At 40.6% G+C, this 27032-nt stretch overlaps 1 protein-coding gene across 2 annotated transcripts in view; it reads left to right on the top strand.

The window, feature by feature from the left end:
• The window catches only part of ACVR1 (activin A receptor type 1), a 130793-nt gene extending 104078 nt beyond the window's left edge, over window positions 1–26715 (top strand). For both annotated transcript variants that reach the window (XM_025276330.3, XM_025276337.3), the window contains 5 exons: window positions 2918–3064; window positions 9913–10188; window positions 14263–14460; window positions 24647–24777; window positions 25496–26715. In XM_025276330.3, the coding sequence (XP_025132115.1) occupies window positions 2918–3064; window positions 9913–10188; window positions 14263–14460; window positions 24647–24777; window positions 25496–25630 (887 nt within the window). In that variant the 3' untranslated portion in view covers window positions 25631–26715. The remainder of the gene's footprint in view (window positions 1–2917; window positions 3065–9912; window positions 10189–14262; window positions 14461–24646; window positions 24778–25495) is intronic.
• Window positions 26716–27032: the final 317 nt, after the last annotated feature.

Here is a 27032-nt window from a genome sequence, read left to right on the forward strand (position 1 = left end):
AATAACTTTAACAATACTTGAAAAAAAAAAAATTGGCACACGTTGCTTCTTTTGAGCGAGCAGAATAAAATTCCAGGAATTGGGGCTCCTGGGTCAAATTTTTAACTTTTTATGCCTTGTCTTATATACTGCTGAATTGTCCTCTTGGAAGATGGTGCAGCATGCTTTTTTTTTTTAAGCCCTGATTTTTGGATATTTGCCATTCACATGACAGTTTCCATTCATTTCTCCTTTAGATGGCGCGCAGGGATGCCCACAGTAGCAGTCATGGATTAGAACCATCTCCACACTCTCCTCCTGGTTCTCCCAGTTTGAGAGGCGTGAGCTGGCTTTGCAGCTCCTGCCATCTCATTTTTGGCTTTTGGGAGGTGACTGGCCATCCTAGGCGGCTTCACCCTTGGCTGCTACCCTCTGACTTTTCCTGGTTTCATGGAAGCCAGGACATCCCCAAATACAGCAGTGGAAGGCAGGTGGCAGAGGTAGTCCAAACAGCGACCACCACCTGCAGGAACACAGGCTGCTGGCAGGAGCCTGTGGCCTTTTCTCTAGGTTTGCTATAGCTACTGTGATTGTTTCTGAACTCCCACTTCATGCTTCTCCTCCACGGTGGACTATGAGTAGGAAAAATATTAACAAAAGTGGAAAAGCTCCCAACATGCTCACTGCTTACAACCAAGGTAGTTTTCTTATACCAGCTAACACCCTATTTGTTTATGAACAAGGGTGACTGGATTGGGATCAGAAGGCAGTGAAGGGGGACATTACCCCCCGCCTGCTGTCCCATGGTACTCACCATTCACGCAACAGCAGCCCTCAGAGGTGGACCCCAGAGTCCAGAGGACAAAATGATACTGCATCTTTAAAAATGCATTCTGTTTGTGATTGTAACGATATTCTTCAGCATTTTTAAAAATAGTTCAGATTCATCATTTTACTGCCTTAATGTTAAAGAGCCATGCATTTCAGTAGCTTCTAGTGTTCATGTAGTACAGCCTTGGATAAAAATATATGTCATGAACTGTTTGGATAGTATCTTACTATTTTTGGTTGAAAAATATAGTGAATTGGACTAGATCAGTTGTTACAGGTGGTGATCAATGAACCTCTAAATTTCAGGTGTTAAATCATCCTCTTTTGGGTATCCATGGCCAGGACTTTGAGGCAGCTCTGCTTCTGTTTTCAGGAACTTATGCATAAGGTTGCATTTGCAAAAAGCATTTGACAACTTAAAAGCCTTTGAAAAGCACTGAAGTAGGTTTCTGTTTCAGTTCTGTCTACTTAGGCTGACATCTGTCTCTGTTTCCTTTATAAAAAGGATTTGAGGCAACTATATAGTAATGTCCACAATGCTCTGGGGTATTTTTCTTTCCTTCCTAACGGGAATATGAGAACAAAGGGCTAATAAAGATACAGAATGGAACCAAAGGCAGGAGAAGATTAGTGTTCCATTTTGTAGCAGTCCATGCTATAGATCTTAGCACTGGTCTTCATCTTAAACTACAAATGCTGGACAATTGCCATGACTTTATTCAAATTAATCCTGCACCCAATACGATTTTTGTGACTTGACAGTGGCCCACAGAGACCCTTACTGGGTTCATTTAATGCCCTTTGGATTAGTCATTGGTATTTAGAAGGGAGACACTGCTTATCATAAGGGAATCTAGAGTGAGCAGGTTTGATTATGCTTCAGGACATAATCTTCTGGACAGACATGCTTTACGTCTCCATGTTTGGGTTCGTGGTGGCTTAGTTTTGCAGCAAAGAGCTGTATTCCTGTGTATGCATATATTCCTGTGTACAGTCATTACCAGCTGAGATTACCATCAGCCACTTGCCTTGGCGGAAGGCCCCACTGCTCTGCAGCTCGGATCTCTTGCTGTAGTGCTCTAGGTTCCGCGTCCATCTTCACCTTTGATTATACCCCGTGATGATCCCCACTGTCTCATGGTAATTCCCGCCTCCACCTAACCTCCCTGATCATCTACCTGTAATTAAGGAGAAGAGTGGAAGCAGGAGCATGTTGTTGACATGCTGCCAGTTGCGCCGGGACTGTCCTCCATGGATCAGATCACAGCTAGTCACCGTGCTTTGAAAATGTCTTCTCCAAGTGGCCTTTTCGGGGTCGCCCACTTGTGGCCTCACAGGGACTGTCTCACAAGGGAACACCCATAACCAGTGTCAGAAATTAGGACTGTTCTGGGATTACATGTGTAAGACTTTGCAGATCCTCTTTGGAAATATATCCTCTGCCAAGAAACCCTTTACGGATGGCAGTGGCTGCCCGTCTACTTCCTACACCAGTATTGTTCTGTTTGTGTGTGCGTATGTGTTAATCCTTCAGAGCACACATCTCAAACTTCATAGTCTCCTTTGTGAAAAATAGAAAGGCCTATGTAAATTCACCAATTTGGACTCTTAGAAAATGTCTGTGTTGATCCATTATGAAGGGGAGGAATCACATAAGCTATTCAATTTAGCCACATACATGTTTCTTGGTTTTCATCAACACTGAAGTCTAATAATCTATATTTTCTGAGTCTTACTAACTTTCATGTGCTTTTACAAACCATATGCATTTCATACCTTTTCAGAGAGGGATGTAAATAAATGTAAACTCTGTAGCCAGCAGCTCGTTGTACGAATACAGGTTCTGAGAGTGTTTAATGTGATACCGCAATAGGCTGGGAGGGGCAGTTTCCACTTTGCCTTTGGATGTCTTTATAAGCAAGAAGTAGTGGTATTTATCAGGTTGGTCATAACATCTTACAGAAAAACCCAAATGGACTTTCTGGCCAACCCAGTATATTCCCTAGTGGCATTTTTCCAAGGGAGGGTTGAGAGTGGCGGGCACAGTGTTAATTGGTGACCTGTCCTGTCCTCCTGCCCAGTGTCACCTCTGTGCTGCTTTCCACAGGGAAAGGCAGGTATGGCGAGGTGTGGAGGGGCAGCTGGCAAGGGGAGAACGTCGCTGTGAAGATCTTTTCCTCCCGGGATGAGAAGTCGTGGTTTAGGGAAACAGAATTGTACAACACTGTGATGCTGAGGCATGAAAATATCTTAGGTAAGTACACAATCCCCTCATCAGTTTTTTTCTAGAAAGAAATAACTGCCTGCCTTTGCCCTCTCTGATTGGGTGTCTGTGAATGTGCAAGTCTCTCCTGAATGGTGACATAGGGGCCGTCAGCATTTATATACACTGTTGAATTTTCTTTTCACACCAATCTCTTGTTTAAATCTGCAGAGAAGCTAAGTTTGAAGATTCTCTGGATGATGAAAAGGAAATTGTTATTGCTAAGTCTTCCTCTGCAGGTTGTTATTTAAATAACAAAAATTTGCCCCATATTGTTCACTTCAAGGCTTCCTCCGTAGTTCTGCTTACCCCACCCTTTTTGAATATTTATTACTTGAATCAAGCTAAGAAAGATCTTTGGACGATTTCCTAGAGATTCATAGCTCCCAGGGACATCATAATTAAATGCACATTCCTTCAAACAAGGCATTGCTTTTTAAAGCCCAGATTTAGAGAGGGATTTAGCATACATTTTAATTTGGAAACTAAAGCTTGGAAACATTTGTGAAATATGTGAAGAGCTGATTGAAATACTGCTATGGAAGTATAAAGGGTTAGAATATTTCTTGAGTCCGTCGACTTCTCTTTGAAAAGTTTCTCTAAATGTGTTTATACTAATACCTGTGCGAGGAGTGCTGCCTGGAGTGCTTCTTTAAGAGTGGATGTAAAGTTTCTATAGAATTGGACTCTTTATTATAGGATAGTGTTGGCTACTTCATGGCTGCTGGATTGGGTGTGGCTTATAGGAAGGCCATTGCCAGAAGTCATTTCTAGTCCAGTACTGCCAGTGTGGTATTTGCCGGTGTATTACTGAAGCCTGAGTCACGTTGTCTGCAAATCATGGTATGAAAGTTGTTCAATGCTCGACTCTAACGGTTTGATGGTATGTTTCGTCTCTGGTGTCCTTTTCTCCCTTCCCGTCCCCGCTGGGCCCCAGGCCTCACCTAGTTCTCCTCACTTGTATCACTGCTGTTGGTCTTGCCTTTCCAGTCCATCGTGTGATACTAAGTTATCTTCCATTGGGGAGCTGAGAGGCTTCTGCTCAAAATGTCTTTGACTCTCATACCGCTTGCAACATTTGTGATGTCTGAACCCAGCATTCCAGGTGCTCTGTTTTGAGGTCTCAAGGAGTGTCTGCTGCTTCCGCTATACACATGCCCACATGCAGCCACTTGCGATATTTGTTATTCCTGGGTATCGTCCATGCCTTTGTCATGTGGCTCCTGCTCACTCACTCTCCCCATACCCCTGCTCCAGCCACCCCTTCTTGCATCAAAACTTCTCAGTTCCCTTCCAGACTCTCCCAAGGGGTCTACCTGTACTCTTCTGCCCTCCTGTACTTTGTACGTCCACTGTGTAACTCTTACCATACACTGCCTTATGTTGTAGTTTGTGTGTGTGTAACAACAGTCAGGATTAGTTACCATGCAGTAAGCACTGCTGCATGTCATGTCCATTTTCTCATTAATCTTCACCATGACTGTAGAAGGGTAGATACTCCTATTTTCCTGGTTGTAACTGATAAGGTTTTTGTTTTCACACCCCGTCCCGGGGACAGTTCCCTGCACATGGTAGGTGCTCAGTAAATATTGATTAAATTGTATTTAGTCACTCTGGAAATTTGAAAGGCACCTTTGCAATACAATTCATGGGAGAGAAGTTAGGTTCCCTCAGTGTGAGCGTAGAAGGCAAAACATTGCCCACTTCTTCTTACCTAATGATCCTCGGAAATTCTGAATTCATGAGCTCTGGTACCCTCATCATAATTACAGCTACATGGATTAATTTTACTATGTAGTCAGTCCCTTTAGGTGAGAAGGTACATAGAAAATGTATTACCTTTTTCAGTTTTAACTTCTTCTTTAGCAGCTTTTTGAATGTAGAGGCTTGGAGGTTTTCTGTGATCATTTTCTTTTCTATCAAAAGAGCATATTGTTTTGAATATGAGATCATGATTTCCCCCAACCCCTGAGTACTGCCAACTCTAGCCCCCAAGAAATACATAATTATACACACACACGCACACACACACACAGTTCTGGGGCCTCACTGTTTATCTCCCTAAAACAATCAACTCTTTCTTCTTCTTGTCTCGTGTAGAAGTCAGCAGGTAAGTGAATGATGGGAGGCTGTGTTATGGTGTTCAGAACAGTGTCTGGGAGCTTGGGAGGCTGGTTTCTACTCTCATATAATTAGAGGCCCACAGTGTGACTCTGGGCCAGAGCTGTATGTTTCTGAGCACCCTTTTCTCATCACTAAAACCAGGGAGACTGAGTTAATCTGAGAATCTCAGTCCAAAAACTTTTTTTTTTGGCCAAGCTGCACAGCTTTTGGGATGTTCACCGTCCAGGGATTGACCCTGTCTGGTAGTGAAAACACTGTGTCCCAATAAACCACTGGATCACCAGGGAATTCCTGTCATCTTACACTCTTTTTTTTTTTTTTAAATTATGGTACACATGATATCACTTACATGTTAAATCTAAAATATGACATGAATTTATCTCTAAAACACAAACAGACTCACAGATGTAGAGAACAGACTTGTGGCAGCGGGGGGTGGAGGATGGTGGAGGGAAGTATTGGGAGTTTGGGACTAGCAGATGCAAACTTAAATATAGACTGGGTAAACATCAAGGTCCCACTCTATAGCATAGGGAACTATATTCAACATCCTGTGATAAACAGTAATGGAGAAGAATATGAAAAAGTGTATATATATGTATAACTGAATCACTGTGCCGTACAGCAGAAATTAACACGACATTGTACATCAACTATCCTTCAAGAAAATTTTTAACACAGATTATAGCACTTAAAAAATTATGGTACAGTATCCATTAAGTTGACCATTTTAATCATGTAAGTGAGATTTAAGTACATTCATACTGTGCAGCCATTACACTCTCCATCTGTAGAAGTGTCTCATACTCTTAAAAGGTACTGATTCACCATTTAATGTCAGAACTTTTTTAGACCAACTGGAAGGAAACTACCTAAAAGATACTAAATTACAAAATTTGGGGTTGTAATTGAACCCTGAGCTATTTTGAACTATGAGTAACCAGCTGCACTTGAAAACTTGCTGTGTGGTAGGCATCTTACAAAGCATTTTACCTGTACTGATTCTTTTATTCTCACAGGAACCCTTTGACATATAGGATGGTGCTATTCATATCTTAGAAACGAGGAAACCAAGGCGGTGATTTTCTTTATATATTTTATAATCTTAAAAAAATTTTTCTTTTAAATGTTTAATTGGAGAATAATCACTTTACGATGTTGTATTGGTCTCTGCTGTACAACAGTGTCAATCAGCCATAAGTATACATATGTCCCCTCCCTGTTGAGCCTCTCTCCCAGCCCCCAAGACGGTGATTTCATGTAACAGAGGTGGGCTCACCCAGCTCAGGATGGTGAGCCATGTGAATGCCTAGTAGTGCTGCTCTGGAGCCTAACACTCTCAAACCCTATGCTCCTCGGTATGCTGACCTCACTCCTCCACGGTCAGAGCTGCCTGGCGCCTGGTTCCCACAAGAGCTGCCACTCAAGAGGCTCACAAGGGTACTGCTTACCTCACTTAAGATTTGGGTTTTACTTTAGTTCTTGAGGAGCCTGGGAAGATGACTTTGGCTGTTCTGAAAGAGGCTTTTGCCCTAATCACTTTCTCTCTGTGTTATGAACACATCCAATGGTTGGGCCAGACTTCCAACTTACGGGCATCTATTCAGTCTCCACTAACAGTAGAGGGCTTTTTCTCAAACTGCAAATGTCCCATAAAAATGCTCTAGCATGTTACAGCAAATGTAGTTACAAATTCACACTCGAGTGGTAAACAGCTTTTAAAAATCCAAGAGTTGACTCACTGGAAAAGACTCTGATGCTGGGAGGGATTGGGGGCAGGAGGAGAAGGGGACGACAGAGGATGAGATGGCTGGATGGCATCACTGACTCGATGGACGTGAGTCTGAGTGAACTCCAGGAGTTGGTGATGGACAGGGAGGCCTGGCGTGCTGTGATTCATGGGATCGCAAAGAGCTGGACACGACTGGGCGACTGAACTAACTAACTAACTTATTTGAAAGTCATTTTTCTTGAAGGTCTAAAGCATAATTAAGGGCCAGAAAAAATCCCTAAGAACTTGGGGACTTAGAGAAAGTGAGAGAATGAATCTTATTTACTTATTTATTTAATTAATCACTCACTCAATCAGATGCTGCTCTCCCTTGGCCAGAGGAATCAATAAAGGCTACACAAATTTATTGCAGTGATTTAATTTCTTTTGAGTGGTGCTTCTATAGTTTGGGATACCCATTTTTGAGAAAATCATTAAGGATGGATATTATGTGGTAAAAATGATTAAGCAGAAATATTTAAAAACTGAAGTACAGTTGATTTACAATGCTGCATTAATTTCTGCTATATAGGAAAGTGATCCATTTATATATACATACACACACACACATTCTTTTATGTGTTCTTTTCTGTTATGGTTTAATCTCAGGATATTGAATATAGTTCCCTGTGCTATACAATAGGGTATCCCTGATGGCTCAGTGGGTAAAGAATCTGCCAGCAATGCAAGAGACACAGTAGTAGACGTGGGTTAGATCCCTGAGTCAGGAAGATCCCCTGGAGGAGGAAATGGCAACCCATTCCAGCATTCTTGCCTGGCGAATCCCATGGACAGAGGAGCCTGGTAGGCTACAGTCCATAGGGTCACAAAGACTCAGACACAACTGAGCGACTAAGCACCAGCACAGCTCTTCAATAGTACCTTATTGTAGCAGAAATACTTTCTTTCACAAGAATAACTAACATCTAAGTGCACAGTTTGATTTATGTTATGGTCAGCTAAGGGTTCAAGAGCATCAGCTATGGGGACACAAAGACAGGCTGGAGAACGGTGAAGAGTGAGAGACTAAGGCTGGCTGGGGGACCACCTCAAGGTGTCGAAGTGTTATTCAGTTCACTTTACAGATGTCCCATGGGTACAGATGTCAGGATTGTCTTTCTCTGAGTAGAAGCCAGCTTGTCTGAAGGCAGGATGAATTGGTAGGGAAGAGAATGGGTTCTAGAGCCAGACTGTTGGCTGGCTTACTGATGCTGATGTCAATGACTTTAACGTTATTGGCCTTAATGTCAGTAACGTCACTGGCCTTAGTGTCAGTGACTTTAATGTTAGTGATGTAATCCTTCCTGTTCATGTGGTTGTTGGAAGATTGCACACGGGGTATTTAAACCTGTCTGGCACACTGCTAGTTCTCACTAATTAGTAACGGCTTCTGTTGCTGATGATCAGATTAGGTACTCCTCTCTGTTCCCAGCACTTTCTTATGCAAGGTATGGTGCATCAGGGCAGCTAGCATCAAACTTGGAGTTAGTAGCAACTTAATAGCTGTGTGATCCTTGGCACCTCCCAGCAGCAACTCAATTATTTGTAAAATGAGTATAATGATATTTATCCTACTAGTCTATTGAGAAAAATCCCGATTTGTGAAAATGTTATAAAAATCAAAATTTCTGAAAGTGTTACAAATTTTATATAAAGTACTTTATATAAAGTAGTAAAGCATTTTCAGTGTTTTCCTTTTCTTTCACACTTTCACAAGTCATTTAATTCTTCAAGTCTTATCTGTCTTTTTTAAAAAAAAATCCCCTTATATTTATTTCTAAGTTCTAAATTTCACTCTCCATCAAGTGTGTTCATAAAGCATAGATCTATAATGCTAGATCTATTCTGCTCTGTAGCAGAAAAGACAGGTGCACTATTTCACAGGTTAAGAAGTGCCTCTGACTTCAGATTCCTTCAGTGTCCTGAAAAGTTCCCTCAGAATGTCTAGAAAAGTTTCTTCCTTCCTCTGTATCTACATCTTTCAATATCTCACTTAAAAAAAATTTTTTTATTGAAGTATAGTTGACATACAGTATCACATTAATTTCTGCTTTATAGCACAGTGACTCGGTTATACATATATATATATATATATAAATCTTCATATTCTTTTCTTTTATGGTTTATCACAGGATGAGTATGTCACTTCAAGACCACTTCAGTAGTCACTTCTCGATGGAAGCCTGCTGTAACATCTAGTCTGAGTTACCGTGATTCCCTGCTCTGGGCTCCTGTTGTCCTTTGCACATATTAGTATACAATAAGGCTGTTTTCACATTATACTGTAATATTTCCTTTTCAAATCTGTGTTTTCTAGCCTACAAATACCATCATCTTGATTGTCCTGTGTGACTGATGAAGAGGATGCTTGTTATATTTGATAGATTCCTTTTTAAATTTAATGAATCAGTCAGCTATTTAATATAAACTCACCCCTTGATTTTACAACAGAGACAATCCAAAGAGCGCAAACGAGTTGTCCAATATTACACAGCAGATCACAGGCAGATACGAGACTGGAACACAGGTGTCTAGGTTCTAGGTTTTATGTTCTCTCTGGGTGGACGATGAATGATCTGTGCTTGGAATGCCAGCACGATGAAGGGTTTGACACTATCATTGTGGGTAAGCACAAAGACATTATTCCTATCTGAATCTTAATGCAATGTAAAATATTTTTAAAAGCTAAAAAAACATTTAAAGGATTATTTACAATGGAAGTGAATATGAAAATTTCCTGTTCTTTAGCAATGCCTTTTGAATGCATTAATAAGTACATTCTGTTTCTCTGCTGATGCCTCTGTAAACCTTCTTTCATGGTAGTTGATGAGTTTAATTATTTTTGTCATGGGTGATCTCTACTATATGGTCACTGTTTCTGTGTACTTAAGCTGTAATGTGGAATTCTCACTTGTCTGTTAATTTTTGTCATTGCGCTCTCCAGGTTTCATTGCTTCAGACATGACATCAAGACACTCCAGCACACAGTTGTGGTTGATCACACATTATCATGAAATGGGATCGCTGTACGACTACCTTCAGCTTACTACTCTGGATACAGTGAGCTGCCTGAGAATAGTGCTGTCCATAGCTAGCGGTCTCGCACATTTGCACATAGAGATCTTTGGGACCCAAGGGAAACCGGCCATTGCTCACCGAGATCTAAAAAGCAAAAACATCCTGGTTAAGAAGAATGGACAGTGTTGCATAGCAGATTTGGGTAAATTTTTTAAAGTATTTTTTAATTTACTGTTTTTTAACTTTTGTCATGTTCCCGTTTAGCTGGGTTGCATCTTTTTCTCTCCTAACACTGTTACAAAAAATTTCAGGAATGCAAATTGAAATGGCTTCGTGGTGAACACCTGTATATTTACCACCTAGATTCTCCCATGAACATTTTACTGTTATCACATATCCAGCCTCCTATTTATCAGTACACCTCAGTCTTTGTACATTTCAAAGTAAACTACAGACAAAACCCTTCCTTCCAGTGGCTTCAGCATACACACCACTGTATCATTCACTGCAAGTTTTTACTTTTTTCTTTTCAGGTAAAATTTACATTTCACATTAATTGCACAGATCTTAACTCTCAGAGTTTTGACAGATGCTGTAAAGTCCAAATCCCTGTCAAGATAGAAACCTTCCTGTTACCCTAGAAAGTCATTTTGGGCTGGTCCAGTTCGTTCCTGTCCCAACCCACCCTGAGAGGCAACCAGTACTGGTGCTTCCTGATTTCACAAGCCTTTACACAAAGTAGGCACACAGTTAGATAACCTATGGAATGAGCTTATCTTTAAAATGGTATCTAAAGTTGTTCTTCTGTAACCAACGCAAAATTAGTTAAATCAAAGGGGAGGGGAAAAATCCCCAAACCAATTTACCATTTGCTCTGCTGAGATATCTCATTCTTAGGTGGTAGAGTGATTCTTAATGTAGCTTTAATTGCATTATAAATAAGATCATTTTCATTTACAGTGGCATTCTATATAAAACCTACTTACCCTAGACCCCTAGAATACTGGCTGAACGATAGGCTAATGAGAACTGAATTGTAATATTGGGTCTTCATTGCAGTGAACTATTGGGGATGCCCACTCTACTTGGATAAAAAATGTTTATCTTATTTTCATATCATTGTAGGTCTTGTAGGTATGCTAATAAAGGTTTAGGCAGTATGAGCTCTAATTACATAAATGATAAAATTGTTTGTTATTAAACACAATATTTGACATATCAGAAGACTTTCTTTCTTTTGAATCCCTTTAAAGTCCTTGTGTTCACGTTGAGAAATTATTTTACAGTGTTTTCCAAGTATGAGAAGGCATGACACTAACACTTTGGTTGTGGCAAGTTGTGGAGTAGAAGACTGTTAGACTATGCCAGGAGTTGTGAAGCTAAGGTGGTTGGTGTTTCCCAGTTACTGAGCCAGTGTTCTTGTGCAGGTCCTTCCATCTGTTTACCTGCCCTAATTGCTGACCTGCTTATACTCAGTGCAGGAGTGGGGGAGCTTAGCAAGGGGGGCTTCAGTGTGTGATACTGTGCCTTGTACTTCTCTGGTGTTTGAAACTTTTATAATAGTGTGTTCATGTATTAATTCATGTTACTGAAAGTCAGTTATGCCTCACACGATTCTTGTGTAAGATTCAGAAATTGTATAAATGCTTTGCAAATAATCATTTAAATGGTAGATACTGTTATAGTTCAGAGGCCAAGGGAAGATGGGCAGACTGAGGCAGCTGTTGGTTTTGGTTTATGGGACTTGGGAGAAATTTGCAGCAAACCCAACTGATTAATTATTTAATTACATTTATTTTGGCCTACAGCCCTCCAGTTGGATTCATGGTTTCAAACACAACTTTATGTTTTAAGGGGTATTCAGGGAAGTAGATCAGTAGTACAGGAGATTATTCCTATGTGACCACAATTTATATTAGCTTTTTACTTTATATCTAGAAATTAAGAGTCACAATTACATTGTTATTAATATTGCAAAACTACCAGTATTTTAGCAAAAATACCAGTATTGTATTTTCCTAACTTTTGATTATAAAAAAATTCAAACATGAAGACTGAAAAAATAGTTTGATGATCATTCATATCCACAACACCTAGATTCAACAGTTACTAAAATTTTGCCAAATTTCCTTTATCTATATGTGACTTGAGTATATATATTTGCAAATTCATTAGAAAATAAACTGTAGACGTCACAATTCTTTACTCCTAAATGCTTCAAAATGAACCCCCTAGAAATACTTCTCTTGCATAATCATAATTTATCACACCTAAAAGTTACTGATTATTCTTTAATATCATTTACTATCCATTTTCAAGTTTTTCCAGTTTTTTTGAAATAGGAATTGAGGTACATTTCATTTGGTTGGTTTGTCTCTTTAGTTAGTGTAATTACTGATTATTGGGAAACGAATTACCTCTAAAACTTAGCAGCTTAGAAGAACACAAATTTATTATCTCACACAGTCAAGTCAGCAGTTTCAGAACAACTTGGGTCTATGGTTCTGGCTCATGATCTTAGAAGGGTAACAGTCAAGCTCAACTCAAGGCTATGGTTCTGGCTCAGGATCTTAGAGGGTAACAGTCATGCCGTCAGTCAGGGCTGCAGGCATCTGAAGGCTTGCTTGGGGCTGGAGGAACCTCCAGGATGGCTCACTCTCATGGCTGCTCACTCACATGACATGCTCGGCTCCTTATCGTATGGTCCTGTTCACTGGGCTGCTGGAGTTACCTCCAGCACTGTGAATGACCCCAGAGAGCAAACAGGGAAACATATGCCTTCTATGTCCTAATCTTGAAAATAACACACACTTTTCTGCCTTGTTGTCTTTGATGATCCAGCCCACGCTCAAGGCATGGGGAACTGAGTTTCCCCTCTTTAAGGGAGAAGTTTCAACACTCATGGGTATATTTTAAAACCACCACAGCTAGCATCTCTATGCCTATTTAAACTGGGCTTGTTTTGTATTCTGTTATCTTGACTATTTGGTTCTGGAAATGGTGGAGGGGCATATATGATTTGGGAAATGTTCATAGTAGGTATGGAATCTTAGGATTGATTACAAAATTAAGGGAAAGAGGAACCAGTCTGAGTCAAACGCAGTTGCCAGTGTCTCTGGTAATTATTAAGGCTGGGATGACATGCATGCTGTCTCCCGGCTTTATATGGAGTCGTCATCCCACCCTTTCAGAGCCATAGACTGGGAGGAGAAGCATCCTCCACAGATGACTTGAGGGATCCCCACTGGGATACAACGGTTTACACAGCCTGCTAACTCCACTCTGGCAATTTTCATTATTCTCAGTGTCAGAGAAATCATTTTCAGTTGGTCTGCCTATGCATCAAAAATTCCATTCTCAAATAAACCATGCATGTATCTGTCCCTTGGTCTGTGAGGAATGTGGGTCTCCTTAGTTGGCTGAGGAATTCCGAAATGAGTCATGGCTTAAGAAAGTGCTTCAAACCCATTTAACATGAGAGCTGTGCTTTGAATCTGGGGTCAGCTTACTGTTCTCTGTACATGTGGCTGTTGAGAAAAAAGCCTGTGGGTTTGGCCCAGGTTACTGTTCAGATGGAGCTTTCCAGGTGGCTCAGTAGTAAAGAACCCACCTGTCAATTCAGGAGACGTGGGTTCGATCCCTGGGTTGGGAAGATCCTCTGGAGAAGGAAATGGCAACCCACTCCAGTATTTGTGCCTGGAGAATCCCATGGGCAGAGGAGCCTGGCGAGCTACAGTCCAGGGGGTCATAAAGAGTCGACATGAATGAGTGACTAAACAATAACAACTGTTCAGGTGAGTGGTCCTTTTTTAAGGATAGAGCAGGGCCTGGAGCAGTCGCCTCTTTGTGTAGTGATAAATTACCTCAAAGTCCCTTCTTCAAACGGTTTGAAATTTGTTTGGAGACCAGTGGGAGCTGTACTGGAGCTGAGAGCTTCTTTTGAGGCTCCCATTTAACAAGTGAGTCTGTTTCCTTGTGGATTCTGAACACCAGCTTCATATTGATTTGGTGTATTATTCACTCAAAATCTTTTTGTCTCTGAGCTTCCTATATTAACTTAATACACCCAGGATGTTTCTGGCATCAGCCCTATTTCCTGCTCTCACCTAAGTCATCACAACAGCGCTCCAGGGATGACTAGGGGTGGTGGGGGGTGGGAAATGTGGCAGTCACCTTGAATGCCACAAGAGGGCGCAGTTGACTGGGTTGGGTTGAAAACCTTCTGCAATCCTCTGAGAAAGGGAGTGGGTTGACACTGTTGTCTTCTTCCTTTTAGGCCTGGCAGTCATGCATTCCCAGAGCACCAATCAGCTCGATGTGGGGAACAACCCCCGTGTGGGCACCAAACGCTACATGGCCCCCGAAGTTCTCGATGAAACTATCCAGGTGGATTGTTTTGATTCTTACAAGAGAGTCGATATTTGGGCCTTTGGACTTGTCTTGTGGGAGGTGGCCAGGCGGATGGTGAGCAATGGTAGGTAACTGATCTCATATAATGTTGTCCTTGTCTGAGTCCTCTTGATCCTGCTACCTTTAAAAGGGCAAAGGGAATATTTAAGTCCACATTGTTCCATGAATCATATTTGTGAAGCTGTCGGCATTTATATTTGATTTATGGCTGGTCGGTGGAAGGCGCCTAAGGGCAGTCTGTTTCAACTGCATAAAAGGAGATGGTGGTAGAAACAGTATTTCTGCAAGAGGCTACATATTCCTTGATTGTTGGTATTTTTCCTTCAGTCCATATTTTTCTTCTTTCCTCCATCCTCATGATTCTGTCTTTCTCCTATCCTTCCTCCTCCTCTGCTCTTTTCCCAAGTGGTGTTTACCATGAGGCGAATGCTCAAGTAAATCTAAGGGTGAATCTTGCTATTGTAGATAAGTTTACTTCTCAAGTTTGGATTATTGAGAAGAGACTCAGGTTGCACACTAGGAATTCACTCCTTTGTAAGAAGCAGGCTGTACTTGCTGAGTAAGTGAAGTTTACGTTTAGGAAGCTCTGAATTGGAGGCTCATCCTGGTCCTCGTATAAGGAAGTTTCATGAAATGGTGGTGTTGCCTTAGCCGCTAGGGAAGCACATATTTGTCGATAACTCTTAACCTATATTCCCTACCATAACTTTTCACCTCCATCTTTCTTATCAGCCAAAAATACCAAAAATGCACTGTTGAACTTTAAGTTTACTGCATTCTGGAGGCAATACCTATTCTCATTCAAGTACAATATGTATCTCATCTACCCACAAAGCGGGTATCAGAGCAGCATCTCTCGAATCCACTAAATCGACCTCTTCACACCTTCACAACTGGAAGTCTTACTTCACAGAGGACACATCTGGAAATTGTTCTCGGAGAGCAGAAGAAAATGCTATATGTTTAAACTGATACTCATTTTCAGGAGATGCTCTGCCTTCCTGGGACCCACTGGGATCCTAGATTTAAAGTATTAGAGAATGCATGGAGTCGCAAACACAAGCTCCATCTCACCTTCCACTGATACTTTCTTGTAATGATTGAAATTCTTGGGGCAACCATAATTTTTGAGAATAACACAGCCAGAGAATAGGAGGTTCTGTGAGGGAAGTGGAATTGGGGTAACATAGTTTTAGTGTGTAATAATTTAAATTGGCAAGCCTTTGGGGTAGCGTTCCCTCCTCTGCACTGCCTCCCCCCTACCCCCAAGCAGAGTTTAACAAACTCTCTAAGGGTATCAAACTCCTTGTTTCAGATTAAACATAAACACACAAACATTGTAATCTGACAGTTCTTTTAAAGATTTTTTTTTTTTTGGATGGAGTCATGAACATTTTCTTGGTAACTGTTTCTCAATTGTTGGGAGCTACTGACTTGCGTTTTGTGCCATTCAAGCGCCTTGAGAATTGTTTGCAACAGAGTGATTGTTTTGCTGATTTATAAAGTTCTGTCTGAACTTTGCCTGAAATTACACAGCAACTTCATTTCCCCCATGCCCCTCCCTAATAATTCTTGAGAGGCTTAGAACTGAAAATCAAATTCTAATTAGTTTATCTTAAACAGGTTAGAAAAGGATTGGTGTCATAATAAACCGTGTGATGGGAAACTTGCCCCAGATGAAGAGGAAGTTAATGTTCCAAGGCCAGGATGGTAGCAATCCAGCTGTGGGTGCTGGAGCTGTGCCAGGCCAGCCTGTGTGATGAAAGCCGAACTTGGCAGAAACTCGGGACTTGGGCTTTGTAAGAACTCGTGTTGCAAATTCGTTCCCTGTGTCACAGGCTTAAACCCAAATGGCTTTTGAAGATCAGCTGTGATTAATAGGAGTCAGTTGGAAATTAGAGTCATTGGTTTAAAATGTAGCTCAACAAATCACAGTTTTCTCAGTCTATCTTCTAACATTATTTCTGAAAATCGTGAAGGGTAGAGGGAGAGAGACTATTTTGGATGTTTTCTGATTTCCTGATCTCCTACTTACATCATGGTTTAGATTGTTCTCTGTTTCCTAAAATTTTGTGGGTTGAGCTACTGTTCTGTGGTTTGATTTTTAGGAGGTGCTAAGTCTCATTTTAAATCAGCCACTGTCCCTTGACAATGACTAATTTGGTATTTCCCTCTTTATCGAGTTTCCCTTCTCCCATGAATATGTACATGCACAAAGACAGAAATTAGTTTATCCAAACTCAAACTTGCGAGTGTTCAAGGCTGCTTGCAGATAGATCTATTAATATTTATTATTATTATTATTATTATCCCCAAACATAAAAATGAGTAGGATTTGCCTTTGCCTTCCAACGTTCATGCTTCTTTGGCCTTCTTCTTTATGCAAGCACATATATATTATATATTTTACTTAGTTGTAATTCTGTAATTCTTAGATACAGTTTGTATCTTCTTCATTTGTGGTTTTTTAATGTTAATCTGTTTTCATTTTTGGTGGTCATATTAATGGTCAGTTCATGAATTTAACTGTTTCCATATTGTAAGATATCCTGTCTCCTCCATTTGGGGCCAATAGTAGATGTCTTTGTTCATATAACTTTTTCATTTAGGGAATTATTCTTAATCTGAAACAAAGTAGACCTATTAGGTCAAAGAATATGGATGTTTTTATGGCTTGACACATATTGCCAAATTGCTTTCCATAAGAGTTGTTCTAATTTACAATATCCCACTCACCCCAGGGTGTGATGTACCTATTTCACTTTCTTACTAGCTTTAAGAACTGACATTAAAAGGATATATATTTTTGAAATTATTGCATATTAAATGTACCTCATTTAAATATATGAATATCTTATCTTAGGAAGGTCATTATAATTATGCGTCCTTTGAGTTCCTGAGTCCATTGTAAAAATTGATGACCAGATAGTTCTCCTGGAGCAGTGCAATCCTCAAGTGAACCATGAGTATAAAAATATGTTGCATTTTATATTTTCATGGGAACTTTACATTTCTTTGCTGCTAATAATAAACTTCATGCTGTGTCTGTACAGGAAATGAGAGTTCAGTCCATTTTCGCATCTGAAATCATCTCAGTAGTGTCTTTTGGAATTTACTGTTTGTGTTTAGTTTGATACTGAATTTGGAATTGGTCAGAAGGAAAACCATTTTCTCACCATTTCCGGGTGAACTTTCTATGTGGATCTAAGGCAGGGTTTTGCTTGGATCACTAGTGCTTAAGCTGCAAAGTGTGCAGTAGGATCACCTAGAAACACAGACTACTGAACTGCCCCCACCAAGTCTCCGATGAATAGGTCTGGGGCTGGACCCAGGATTTTGTTTTCTAACAGGGCCCCAGGTGATGCTGTGCTGTAGTCAGCGACTGTACTCTGGAGATCTCAGGTAAAAATGGAACATATTCTATCAGTCTCAATCAGGCCAGGAAATAAAGACTGTCCCTAGGATGCTGATAGAGCCTGTGTATGCAGGATTTCTTGGTTTGTGTTCTGATATGTGAAACTTGCTCTCTCTTCCAAGCCAAAGCAGGGTTCCTTTCTCCTTTCAGTCTTGTAGCTAGGGTGTGGCCTTTCTTCCTGGAGTTTTGCTACTTCTCTGGCAGCACTCTTCCTTTCTTCCTTTAATATACAGTTCTGCAGACACACTACTTTCTGGTTACCTGGATTCAGTGTGACATGGAGACAGAACTTGACATGTGGACACCATAGGTAAGTGGGTGCATCACAGCTCTTCACTTGTGCCACTTAGCTTTGGGTCTGATCAAAATACCTCTAGTAGCCCCAGCCAAACATCCTGCAGCTGTTCCTTCTTGGGGTCAGAAGTCCCTTCTCTGAAGCCTCAGTTTTCAGTGTTTAGAACCCTGTATGTAGAAACAGCAGAGCTGTGTTGCTCTAATACTGTGGTCATCTGCTTTTGGCTTTAAAAACTGAAATGATCTTCATTGTCCCTCCTTTGGCACATCTTTGACTGTAGCATCATCCGAGCAGCATGAGCCTCTGTTATACCCCTCACGTGTCTCCTCTTCCCTGCCCACAGGAGGGTTCTGCAGACATATTTTTGTTGCCCTGTGACTGGCTTTATTTTGTGATGGAATCCAGTGTGTCAAAAAGCATTTGTATCTTATTGAAAAAACCCTGCTGGCCAAGCTACATCTCTTAATGGGGTGTGGACTAGGAAATACTTGTTAGAATAAGCTTGTGTTTGGCACACATACTTTGGAAAACCTCTTCTGTGAGTCCTTGGACTTGCCAAGGAGCCATGTGTGCATGTCGTTCCTAAGCACAATGGGCTTGTGTACAGAAACCTCAACTCGGTTTTCTTCAGCAACTTACCAGTGTGTTTCATGGATTTATTTCACTACTTCAGTGTCTATTAAGGTTTGAACAAAGGGGAGAAACATATTAGAGAAATTTTTAAGTATTCAAGTGATTTCTTTCAGGTTTGTCTGAGGCTTTAAGTGTGGGTTTGGGGCAGGAATATGGAAGGATTTTTTTCTTGATTCCTGGAATTTTATGGCCTTGAGTTAAAGGTCTAGACCAGAGGAGGGCAGTCAATTGACCTCATGACAGAATAATGAGAGGCCAGCAGAACTTTACTGGGTGATGTTTGCTGCTTACTGGTCTCGCTCCTTGACACACCTTTCAGAGCAGCCCTCCACCAAGGCAAGCCTCTGTGATGTCAACCTTCTAACAGCCCCGGCATCAAGTGAATGATGCATTCTTCTTCTCGTAAGGCCTCCACAGCCAGCAAATGCTTGGATCTCTAGTGGAGCATCTCCCTCTAGGTTGAGGTATTTGAGATGTAAGGTGTCTGGTCATAGCTTAACTCAGAACGTGGCTGCGCAGCTCTCGTAGGCCCTTTGACGTCTCCTCTGACAACTGTAAGGTTAATCAGTATTTTTAGTAGGGCTCGACGGGGCAGCAGTCTCTGAATCATTTGCTGTGGCGCTATTTCTTTGCTGGGAATCCCAGTAGTGGACATGACTTTTTAACGGATTTCAGAGGATGCATTTAGTCTTGACTTTGATGTACCTGGTTCCACAGGCCCGTGAACTGGAGTGGGGGTGGCGGGATGAGATCATCGCTGCCACACGGGTACTTGCTTAGCAGAGAACAGAGCTGTCCTTCCAACTGTGTTCCTGTTTCAGAAAGCTGCACCTCCCTTGGGGAGAGAAAGGGCTTCCCAGCAAGTGCGCCCTGTTGGTTTACAGGTGTGACTCTCTGAAATCTCTGGCAGTGAGGCAGGGTCGAGGGGAACTGGGACTGGAACCCCTTGGCTGTCATCACTTTAGCTGTGAGAGTGCCATCCATTTATCTGTCACTTGTTTTTTATGTGGGCCATGGCATGAAAACGGGGTTTGAAACCCTCCTGTGAGGAGTGTTAAGCAAAGTAACACAAGTAGATTTTTTTTTTTTTTAAGACAAGTAACATTTTTCATTTATTTTAAAAAATACATTTATTTGGCTGTGCTGCATCTTAGCTGTGGCATGTGAGATCTAGTTTCTGACCAGGGATTGAGCCCCAGCCCCTTGCATTGGGAGCACAGAGTCTTGGCCACTGGATCACCAGGCAAGTCTCAATAGATGCATGTTTTTGAATCTTGTTCCTACCATGAAAAAACGCATCTCTGAAAACAGTGCTTCCCAAGATTCTTTCATCCATGTAATGCCTTTATGATCTTTTTCCTATCCGAGTGCCACTTGTACCATTATTTTCTTAATCGTTTGAAATTTGTCAAACATTTCTTTTTAAAAGGAGATGAATGTCACTACCGGAAGTGGGAAAGCCGGTATCCCATGACATTAAATGGAAGATAATGTTAAAAATACATATACAGTTATTTAATTAAGATGAAAAAGTTTTATCTGTGAACTGTTTTCTCACAGGTCATCCCTGAAGGAAACACTGTTATTAACTTAGAGATTCTTCAGAAGCCAACCATAAAGCACTCTGATTCTATGTAAAATGGCTTTAGCTGTAATGTTCTAGTTGCTGAAGGGTTTTATAAGCCCTGTAGGCATTAGCTGTTAATGGTAGCACTCTGTATGTCGGTGCTGGGGATTCTGCTTCCCTCACCTGTCACTTGGACGTGTCCACGCAAGTTGTGGGGCAGTGGAGTGAGTGAGCCCACTGTTGTGATGAGATGTACGCACTGTCCCATTCGGGGCTTGTTGGGAAGAGATCTAGAATACTAACAGGGAAATGGATTCTGGTTTGTCATTAATTAGCAGTGTGCTTAGACAAGTACATTTTCCCTGAGTGGGCCTCAGTTTCTTCTTCTGAAGGAAAAGAAGGCTGTGATCTACCTGACTCTAACATTGCATGGATGTATTATCTTTTTCTTTTAATTAATTATTGGATATTGGAGTATAATTGCTGTACAGCGCAGTGTTAGTTTCTGGTATACCATGAAGTGAATCAGCCATATGCATACATATATGCCCTCTGTCCCACTCCCCACCCACCTCTCTAGGTCATCACAGAACACCAACCTGAGCTCCCTGTGCTATACAGCAGCTCCATGCTTGTATCTTTGCCTCACCTTCAGATTGTTCAAATTATAGCTCACTCTACAAACCCTTATCTGCAATTGAAAAAAATCCCCAAAACTTTGAAAGCCAAATGGTTCGGGTATGGAGGATCACAAGGCAGGCCTTGTTTCTGGATACTTGCATTTTCAGAAAGACCCCTCTGGTGTTTCATGTGGTTTGAAGCCCTGTCCAGGGCATTCTTGAGATCGTGATGTGTCCTGTACAGGTGTTAGAACTAAGGCCTGGCAATTAAGGCTTTTACTTAGAACCATGCAGTGAATTAATGCCAGGGATATTGTTGGTAAAGGTATATTTGCTCCAGAGAAAAATGTCACTTAGATATATGTCCAGGAATAAAACTCATTGTATAAATCAGATACACATGTCCAAAGTTTTTGGGGAAGAGGTTATGGATAATTTCTCTGATTCTTTCCATGGCTCTTGAAGTTTCACCCCCCTAACGTGAAAAAGCAAGGCCTGGCAGGCTTTGTCCCTCCTTGACCACTCTTGAAGAGCTCCTCTCCTGCTGTGTTCCTGGATCCTTTGTTGCTGTACCACTCCTTTGGCACTTGAAGTACTTTGTATTTTTAGTCCCTTTTGCTGAGTGCACGCTGTTCTCTTCGCTGGCTCATGATTTGGCAGCTGCTTATTGGGTGCTACTGTAAAAGGACTGAAAATCCACTTGTTTTCTGGCAGAAGAGGAATAGTTGTAAGTAACTTCCTGCCTCGACAACATGAGTCACTTCACAGCCTAACCTTGACCTCTCACCCTCCCCACCACATGTGCACCCATATCAGCCAAGAGAACATCCCTGCCCCTCTCCAACATGGAAGGATCATTGTAAACCCCTTGTCTTTGTCCCATATCCCCTCCTATGCTCCCCCTGCCTGGAGTGCCCCCTCTCCTTGGTGTTTTCTTGTCCCGTAGTCTTTCTCGACAACTTATCTCTCGGTTCCCTCAGGTCCTGGCTCCCAGAAAGTTTCTTATGCTTCCATAGCACCAGGTTTATGTCTGGTACTTAAACCACACAGGTAGTGTGGTTTAATTCTCTCAAACGCCCTGAGCACTGCGTCCCCCACCTCTTCTCCCTACTCCTAGTTTATATTTTTTTCCATATTCTATTATTTTCATCACCAACATCACATCTTTATTTGTATATCCTTAGTCAGTCCAACCAGTCCACCCTAAAGGAGATCAGTCCTGGGTGTTCATTGGAAGGACTGATGCTGAAGCTGAAACTCCAGTACTTTGGCCACCTGATGCGAAGAGTTGACTCATTGGAGAAGACTCTGATGCTGGGAGGGATTGGGGGCAGGAGGAGAAGGGGACAACAGAGGATGAGATGGCTGGATGGCATCACCAACTCGGTGGACATGAGTTTGAGTGAACTCTGGGAGTTGATGATGGACAGGGAGGCCTGGCGTGCTGTGATTCATGGGGTTGCAAAGAGTCGGACACGACTGAGCGACTGAACTGAAGTGCAAAGGACAGCCTCAGGATCACACAGTTTAAGGGATTAAAGTGGTTTTTAAGCCAATTTGGAAACTAGCAAGTAAAACTTAGAACGTCTATCCTTGCCTTTCAAGATATATAAAGGGGTAAAATACAATTTTTTTTTTTTTAAACAAGATTTCCATTATCTAAGCAAAAAAAGAGACGGGCTTGTCCTCATCTTCCACTAGAGTTCCTTGAAAACTGAGAGCATGTCTTATACTTTTATCATCCTCAATGTTTAGTATGATGTTCCACACATGGTTGGTATGTAATATACTTTGAAATAATTGCTTTCCTTGACCAGAGGGAGTTCCAGATGATGGTGGAGTTTAATCCCAGACTTATTTTATTCTGCGGAAGCATGATCAACATTAGATGGAGAGAGTCAACCATTTGTCCAATGGTTGCAAGAGGTGTGACTAACTCCCAGACATAATGAATTAAAGTCTCTTCAAACTTGATTCCTTTTGTTAAAAATGGCAGTTAAAATTAAAATATGGAGAACTATAAACCCAAAAGAAAACTTCATCTTTGTATAGTGAAATTTACTGTTGAGTATTCCCAAATTCTGTTTTAAAAATCATTAACTGTACTTTTGCATTTACATAAAAATTCAACTTCATAGTTGTATAACCCTTCCCAAGCTGGCTAGGCAAATTACTCCCAAATGGCTATCATGCTAGATTTTTAAAGAATGATAAAGTAGGCACAGTCCTACTGTTTCTTGTAAATTCATGTGGCCCTTATAAAGGTATAAATTATCTTGCAGATCTGTGTTCAGCTCTATTTTATGTGATGTCTCCTAGTAATATGTGTATTGAAAAGAATTAAAATATTTTTTGAATGCTTCCTAGGGACCTGACTAGAGCAGTAGTAGGTAAGGCCTCTGAGATGAAGTATCTTAAGTCGTCTTTTGAAAGCAGGGATTTATGCCCAGTCTGAACTGTTTATGATTTGCCAGGAAAGGTGTTAATCCACTGACTAGTACACGTTACAATCACAGTCAAGCAATGTGGGTAAGTTAGATTTTAAAATATCAATTATAATTTTTAAATCTAATTTAGACTACATTCCATTTTTAAAATAAATCTATGAAGTTTAACAAAACTATAGTATTTAACAGATGTTCCTTACCATGACTAATGTTTTCCATAAACGGTTTGTATTTATATGGGATCTTTTAGAACAGCTTCTCACTGTTAATTTCTTTGACAAATGAAAAGGATATTGCAAAACAGTTATCTTCCCGTCTGTGCCAATAACTGATCTCGTAGGTATTTAAAAGGAAGAGAAGTTACATGGAGGGAGAGGGCAGTAAACCAGGGAATCCACTAGCCGCATTGTTGAGGCCTTTGATGATGGAAGAAAAGTAATGGATTTCCTGGGTTTTATTTCTATAAAGAAAAGAATCCATTTTCTCATTCCAAATTATTTCTTTAAATTTTTCTGTTTGTGGAACTACTTTTCTTTGCAAAGAGTAAGGAACTGATGTAATTTTGCTAGGGAAAAAGATTTCCAAGGCATTGAAAACCATGCCGGAGCAGAAATTAGCCACTTTCATAATTGCCTGGGAGTGAGGAAGAGTTCATTCTTTTTAGCCATTCTTCTCCTTTCCAATGACTGTCCTCTGCATTTTATTTTGTGCCTTTGATCTAAGAGGAAATAATAGAGCCATCAGACAGACAGCTGTGAATGACAGAGGGTACTGAGAACATACTGGATGAATGAGGAAATTGCATTTCATATTACATATTTGCATCCTCCAAAGGGGATGCATTATTTCAAAGCAGTGACTTTTTCCCTAATAACAGAAAGGGGTATTTTGCTGATGGTTTTGGATTATTTACCTCTAGCTCTAGTTCATGAACTGCATTTCATTTCAGTTATGGTTTGAAGTTACTAGAGTCATGTACCTTCTTTAGGTATCTTGACCCTATTTAATCAAAGAGATTCTCTTTGAGTAGCAGTCACATTTTCTTCTAAACAGTTTTTGCCCTTAAGTCCTCTGCAGGGCTTCCTTCCTTTGCTTTGTTTTCCACGTATTTTTTTAAGACCTACCTGTAGCTTTTAGGATCATCTTGAAGTTTGAGAAAGGTGATTGGTACTTTTTCTTTTTTTTCTGCATTGTATCCTGTGATGCCCATCAATAATATCCTGGAAACCTCTATTCTTTTGCTAACCAACACAATTCTTGTCCATGTATGAAGGTATTGTGGAGGATTACAAGCCACCATTCTATGATGTGGTTCCCAATGACCCAAGTTTTGAAGATATGAGGAAGGTAGTCTGTGTGGATCAACAGAGGCCTAACATACCCAACAGATGGTTCTCAGACCCGGTAAGAGTACTATGCTTGCTTCATTTCAGAGCTATACTGTCTGTACACTTGTATACAACTCTATACATACCAGAGTTTCAGCTGGTAGAGTGATCTTTCTCTCCCTATTTTATGTAAAAGGGCTTTAGACCTAGTAGAACAGGTTCACAAAGTGGTCTCATTCTTGAAAGAGCCACATCGATAAATCTTGATAACAAATGACAATATTCACAAGATTTTCTACCCTTGACCAGCTCCAGGAATTGGGAGAGTCATTACTATGCCACTAGCCCTAGGGCTGCAGTTTCACCTGTAAACCACGAGACTTGAATTAATGCTTTTAAATTCTTTTCTGTCTCTGCATATCTGAAATTCCAAACATAGGCTGTTTAATGCTGCCAATCCTTAATTGCTGTTGTTAAGTAGTAATAACAAATCTTAAGACATTGAGAAATGACCCTATTTGCATATTTCAGTATTAACTCTGAGTTAGTACTATGGCTTTTAATACCCATAAAACCATCAAGGGGTCCAGACTGGTGTATGTAATTGACTTGATAAAGTCAGATGGTAGCATTAAGACACTCAAGAGTGGCTTCTTTACCAGTAGCCAAGGCTTTGATTATTGTGTAAGGAAGATGGTAATAATATCACAAGACCTGCAGAGCCCTGCAAAATGGTTGGCATAACATCTGCCCAGCTTCTTATTCACTGTGGTGTTGGTTCTTTCTCTCCTCAGACATTAACCTCCCTGGCCAAGCTGATGAAAGAATGCTGGTATCAAAATCCATCTGCCAGACTCACAGCCCTGCGTATCAAAAAGACTTTGACCAAAATTGATAATTCCCTAGACAAATTGAAAACTGACTGTTGACATTTTTCATGGTGTCAAGAAGGAAGATCTGACATTATTGTTGTCCAGCTGGGACCTATTGCTGGCCTGACTGGTTATCAGAACAGAATCCATCTGTCTCCCTCCCCGAATGGCTGCTTTGACAAGGCGGACATCTTACTCGGCTGCGTGCTGGGGAAGACACCAAAACCACCCTAACCTCGCTCAATGACTGTGACCTGGGCATTTCACAAACTGTTCACACTGCAGAGACTTAACGTTGGACAGACAATGTTGCAAAGGTAGGGAACTGGAGGAACACAGAGAAATCCTAAAAGAGATCTGGGCATTAAGACAGTGGCTTTGCATATCTTCACAGGTCTCCTAGACACTCCCCACGGGAAACTCAAGGAGGTGGTGAATTTTTAATCAGCAATATTGCCTGTGCTTCTCTTCTTTATTGCACTAGGAATTCTTTGCATTCCTTACTTGCACTGTTACTCTTAATTTTAAAGACCCAACTTGCCAAAATGTTGGCTGTGTACTCCACTGGTCTGTCTTTGGATAATAGGAATTCAATTTGGCAAAACAAAATGTAATGTCAGACTTTGCTGCATTTTACACATGTGCTGATGTTTACAATGATGCTGAACATTAGGAATTGTTTATACACAACTTTGCAAATTATTTATTACTTGTGCAGGTAGCAGTTTTTACAAAACTGCTGCATGCATATGTTAAAGCTTATTTTTATGTGGTCTTATGATTTTATTACCAAAATGTTTTTAACACTATACTCTGAAATGGACATTTTCTTTTATTATCTGTTAAATTCACATTTTAAGTGCTTCACATTTATATGTGTGTAGACTGTAACTTTTTTTCAGTTCATATGCAGAACGTATTTAGCCATTACCCACGTGACACCACCGAATATATTACTGATTTAGAAGCAAAGATTTCAGTAGAATTTTAGTCCTGAACGCTGTGGGGAAAATGCATTTTCTTCGGAATTATCCATTATGTGCATTTAAACTCTGCCAGAAAAAAATAACTATTTTGTTTTAATCTACTTTTTGTATTTAGTAGTTATTTGTATAAATTAAATAAAATGTTTTCAAGTCAAAGTGAATTTTGTTCAACATATAAAAAGATCTACATATTATAAGGCATTTTCTTATGGAAACAGAAGCACAAAACTAATTTGTAAGTCAAATTTGCATTTAAAGTCTATTAACGAACTTTAAGGTTCTAAGGAGGATGCCCTCCATCTTAAATTTGGTACCAGAAAATTTAAACTTGGTAGGGTGGAGGGGCTGCAATTTTATTTTTTTCTTAGGTTTGTTACCCCCACTACAAAGCTGGGGAAACTGTCTGACCTGCCTCCTTAGAAAGAGACTTGTGAATGTAAGTGGAAAGAAGAAGGTCGAAGCATTTTGTTTAG

Source organism: Bubalus bubalis, chromosome 2 (genome assembly GCF_019923935.1).
Source record: "Bubalus bubalis isolate 160015118507 breed Murrah chromosome 2, NDDB_SH_1, whole genome shotgun sequence".
In the NCBI taxonomy this organism is placed as follows: Eukaryota; Metazoa; Chordata; class Mammalia; order Artiodactyla; family Bovidae; genus Bubalus; species Bubalus bubalis.